General features: G+C 57.5%; 2 protein-coding genes across 2 annotated transcripts in view; one reads left to right on the forward strand and one right to left on the reverse strand.

The window, feature by feature from the left end:
* Window positions 1–982: 982 nt before the first annotated feature.
* Window positions 983–4,876, reverse strand: part of Sgca (sarcoglycan alpha) — an 8,502-nt gene continuing 4,608 nt past the window's right edge. Inside the window, exons 5-6 of the mRNA XM_010620328.3 lie at window positions 1,305–1,497; window positions 983–1,103 (exon numbers count right to left, since the gene is read on the reverse strand). Coding sequence (XP_010618630.1) covers window positions 1,317–1,497 — 181 coding nt within the window. The 3' untranslated portion in view covers window positions 983–1,103; window positions 1,305–1,316. The remainder of the gene's footprint in view (window positions 1,104–1,304; window positions 1,498–4,876) is intronic.
* LOC104859504 (spermatid-specific linker histone H1-like protein) lies at window positions 4,071–4,604 on the forward strand. The gene has a single exon (XM_010620143.3). It carries the CDS (start codon window positions 4,071–4,073, stop codon window positions 4,602–4,604), a length of 534 nt encoding a protein of 177 aa, XP_010618445.3.

A 4,876-nucleotide genomic window follows, 5' to 3' on the forward strand; every position in this document is an offset into this window, starting at 1 on the left:
AAAAAAAAAAAAAAAAAAAAAAGAGATACATTGCGTAAAGGAACAAATTCCCTATGATGAATGTAATCATTATGTAAATCTAAACCGTAAACAATAAAATGGAAAATGAAAAACAAAACAAAGAACTGAGTACAAACCCAGGCTGCAGTGTCCCCCTTCCTGCAGCTCCCCCAGCCCCTCGAGTGCACAGGCGCGGCCCCCTCAGAAAGCCAGTGAGCAAATCCTGAGTTCTAGCGTGGAGAGCGGGTGGGAACAGTGAGTCCCCAGCAGCTTCTCCCACAGAGCTGGGGTGCTGGGGAGGAGCCCCAGCGTGGGGGTTGTGTGGACTGGGGGGGCTCCCAACCGCCGAGGAGGGAGGGGCCGGTGGGGGTGCCGGCCGTGTTTGGATCCTCTTGCTGCCTCCCGGAGAAGGGCTGGCTTGCGTGCTGCTCCTCTGCTGTCGCTCTACCCAGTCTCCTCCCTGGCTGTCCTGGGGAGGAAGCCATCAACGTTGCCCCGGAGACAGTGAGGATGGCAGTGGGAGGGCCGAGCAGCCACTTCGGAGGCAGCCTCGGGCCTCTGCATGGCTGGCCGAGCTCTCCGGGGCTGTGGGGAAGCCACGCTCTGTGACACTCAGCACAGCAAGCACCCAGCTAAAGCTCCACGTAGGGGCTTGGACCTACTGCTTCGCAAACCCTCCAGAAGGCAGGGTGTGGGCGGACGGACCAGGTTCTAATCCAAGCTCTGACCCCAGCTTGCTCTGTGACCCTGACTCCGCCTCTTACTCTCCCTGGGCCTTGCTCTCCCTACCTATAAAATGGGGACAATGATCCGCTCATCTGTCGTAGTCTAGTTTGTGTGCGGGCTGCACACAGCAGAGCCTTCCCTCTTCTGGGGATTTGAGAAGACAGCAAATACCAAGCGTCCAGAGGCCTGGCTGGCAGCCCCAGGGGACCCCAGAAGGCTGGCAGTGAGGACCTCAGGAAGCTGCAGAGAGGAAGGCACTTGCGGCAATAGACAAGCAAGCAGCAGGTATTTATTCTGGGAGTCCGGACTCCAAACACCTCCCATCCTCTGCTTCCTCGGAGCATGGGGTCCAACTGGCATCAGCCGTGGCCAAGGGTCTGCGTGCAGAGAAGGGGATGAGGTCAGGGCTGGAACCGGAAGAGTGTGGGGCAGAGGGGCAGCCTGGGAGCCACACTCTGCACCTGAGCTCCCCGCAGGCACAGGCAGGCCAGTGGGCCCCCTCCCATGACCTCTCCTGACCCACCACTGCCCCAGCCTTGCTTCCAGAAACCGCACTGGCACTGCCCAGCAGGACCCACCTGGCCAGGCCCTCAGTGCTGGTCCAGGATGAGGGGCACCTGGGCGCTGTCCACGCGGGGTGGCAGCCGCTCGCCTGTGCGCACGTTGAACATGGGCAGGGTGGAGAGAGGCCGGGGCACCTCACGGGTGGCCGCCATCTGCCGCAGCTCCTCCGTGTTCCCGTGGATGGTGCTGTGGTGGACCATCTGGAGGCTGGGGATGGGGTGGGAGTCAGCCTCAGGTCCACCCTGGCCGGAGCGGGCGGGGCTCCAACGCGGGCAGTGGGAACAGGGAGCCAACCGGAAGTTCCAGGGTGCCTGCCGTGCCTCACCACGGAGGAGCCGGCTTTGGGTGCAGGCAGCCTGGCTTTAAGGCTCTACGTTCCCGGCCACTTGTTTGGCCATGCTGTGCCTCAGCTCTCCCTACTTCCTAGACTGTCAGGACGACTAGATGAAAAAATGTGGCTTGGTGTTTAGCAGAGTAGCCAGGACAGGGCAACTGCTCATTAGACACTAAGGCGCTGATAGATTCCACCGTGGACGTATATTCTACTCTGAGACAGAGTCCCATTAAGTTGCACACCCTCCTTCAACACAAGTTCCAGCCAGGCATGATGGCGCACACCTATCATCTCAACACTTGGGAGGCTGAGGCAGGAGAATTGCCATGGGTTTGAGGCCACCCTGGACTGTGTAAAGAGACCTTGTCTCAAAATAGACAAACAAACAAAATGAAAAAAAAAAACCAAAGCATTCCAACCACCATAGGACCTGTCCTCTGCTCCCTTTGCACCAGAGCCCCCAGCTCTGCCCCCGCCTGCTCCATCGCTGACCAGTTTCCAGCAAGAACTCTTTCCCGCTGCCTCTGTTTCACACCTGGTTCCCAAGGCCTCACTCCGAATAAGCTGGAAATCCCAGCAGCACTGAGCGCCGTACTCAGCGGCGAGTCCTTCCTGAGACCCAGCTCCAGGTCCTCTGGAAGCCCGGCCCAGGCCCCCTTCTCTTCCCCAACGACTTCCTGTGCAGGGGTGAGCTTAGCTCATCTGGAGAAGTAGCAAACACGGAAGACCCACTTGGTGTCTGAATCTGGGTCCATTGCTTACTGCTCTGCCATGTTGGGCACATGACTTAACCTCTCTGTGCCTCGATTTCCTAGTCTGTAATGCAGTTGTAAGGAAACGAGATAAACCTAGGAGAAGCTCTTGGACACTCTTGGTCCTCCTGGCAGCAGTGGCAGCTATTGTTTTGGGAAGCTTCGGGTTGCTATGGTATCGTCGACCATATTTTACTAGAACAAGCAGCTGCGGAAGGTGTTTTGCAAGCCTCTCTGCTACGAACCCACCCAGCCTGATGACAGTTACCTGATGGCCAGTTCAGACAGAGCAGGGACTTCTCATTAGAACAGTAAGAATCGGTTTTCTTAGCAGCGACCCACTCGCCCATGTTCATTCAGAGAGAGGAAGGTGGGAGTCTCCAGGTAAGGTGGGGGAAAGGTGGAGCTGAGCTCTGGAGCCTGCAACTGACAAATGCCATTGCCCAAAGCAATTCTCCATCCCCCAGCAAGGGGAGGATGGGTGGACTGGAAGGTGCGGGCAACTCAGCAGGTGCTGTGCTGGGAGGGCGGGCCTGGGTCAGGACCCACCCGGGCCTCAGCCCCAAGTCCGCAGCCAGTCTCAGAGTCTAGGCTCTGGCCGCATAGGTGAGGAAATACTTTGGGGATATCCCAGGCCTCCCTGGCACCCACCCCAGCACGGACACCAGCCCTGCACACTCTGCGTCAGGGGCACAGACCCTCAGGACAGTGCCATCAGGGCCAGGTCAACTCTGTGACCAGACAGGCTAGAGAAAGACACCTTGAAAAGCGGCCAACATTGAACATGGCAAGAAATCTGAATTTTGTTGAGATAGATCAACATAAAACCTAAACCAACAAAGGCTAATATGACGCATGGCAAAACTGGCTCCTGTTTCCAAAGTGACGTAGGAAGCAGATTTTCCTGACCAACATGGGAGCCACAGAATCGACCTAGAAAGCCGGAAGTGAGGAGAAAACAGCAATAGGTCAAGCCTGGCACAGGCAGCCCTGCAGACCCAAGGAATAAAGTCCTCTATGGAATTAATGTGGAGAATCAGTGATCTGTAAAATAAAAATGAACAAGAACAAATAAAAGCTGTAGCTTTTAACTGCTTTCTATACAAATTTTCTGAAGGAGCCAGGCATGGTGATTCCCTGAGCACTCTGGGAGGCTGAGGCAGGAGGATCACAAGTTCAAGCCTATTCTGGGCAATGTGATGACTTACTGAATCTCAAGATTAAAAAAATAAAAAATAAGAAGGGGCCAGAGATGTAGCTCAGTATGAAGGCCCTGAGTTCAATCCCCAGTACCAGCAAAGACTCAATCTCCAGGACTAGCTCAGACCCTGAAATCGGCCTTGGCAAACACACCTGCCCGCAGAGTCACATCCCTGGCTCCTCCTGTCTGCCTCTCCTGGAAAGGACAATGGGGCCACTGTGACCCAAGCAGGATTCTGGTGACCTCACAGTGACCCCCTGAGATAACTTCCCCGCCCCCTGAGCCCAAGGCCCAAGTGCGCTGTGGCCAGCCTTGGGTGATCATCCCCTGACCTCCCTCCAGGAAGCCACTAAGAGAAGGAGCAGGACGCAGCTCACTTACCACTGAGAGCCACCCAGCCGCCACCCTGGAGGTCCTCACGCCCAGCTGCCCTTGCCTCACCCTCCAGGAAGAAATGCAGAGTGTTTCTGCAGTGCCAACACCACCAGAGCCCATGGCTGCCAGCACTGCCTTGGGCAGAGGCCGGCAGGCCAGCACCTCGGGCATCGCCATCAGTAATGAGACTGGACGCAGCACCTGCCCCAAACCGCCCCCGAAGCCCAGCATAACCAAGGTGATCCTGAGAGTCATGACAGGCAAGGGGACGCACCACCTGGTGTCCCTGGCCACCCTGAAGAAGGCTGTGGCCGCCGTGGGCTATGACATGATCCGCAACGCCTGGCGCTTCAAGCGTTCGCTTCAGAAGCTGGTGGACCAAGGCGTGCTCCGGCAGGTGACCGGCAAGGGGGCCCTGGGCTCCTTCTGCCTGGGCAAGAAGCAGGCCTCCAAACCCAAGCTCAAGGCCAAGAGACCACGGCAGCCACGGCGGAGAAGTGGGCAGCCCAAGCCTGGGCAGCGACGGCCCAGACAGCGCCGCCTGCCTAGACAGCACCAGTGTAGACAGCGTCGATCACTGCGGGGCTCTAAACAGGGCCACAAGCGGCTTCTCAAGGGGGTTCGCAGGGTGGCGAAGCAGCGCCACAATTAATAAGGCGGGCAGGCCGGCGGGCAGGGGGTGCCAGGCCCAGCCAGGCTCAGCACTACGGAAATAAAAGGAGCCCAGCTTATTGCACACTCGCTTCCTGGAATCTTTAGGGGTTCGGGAAGTGGGAGAGGAAGAGGGCTGGGGGACAAGAGGAGGGTTAAGGCCGTGGGTAGGGGGCGCCTGGGGCAAAATGAGAGGAAGATGGATTTGGGAAAGGAGGGGCAGAATGGAGAACAGGAAAACGCCCACGGCCCTCAGCTGGTCCAACCACACTT

This window comes from Fukomys damarensis, unplaced genomic scaffold (genome assembly GCF_012274545.1).
Source record: "Fukomys damarensis isolate Sample0158 unplaced genomic scaffold, DMR_v1.0_HiC HiC_scaffold_13, whole genome shotgun sequence".
Lineage (NCBI taxonomy): Eukaryota > Metazoa > Chordata > Mammalia > Rodentia > Bathyergidae > Fukomys > Fukomys damarensis.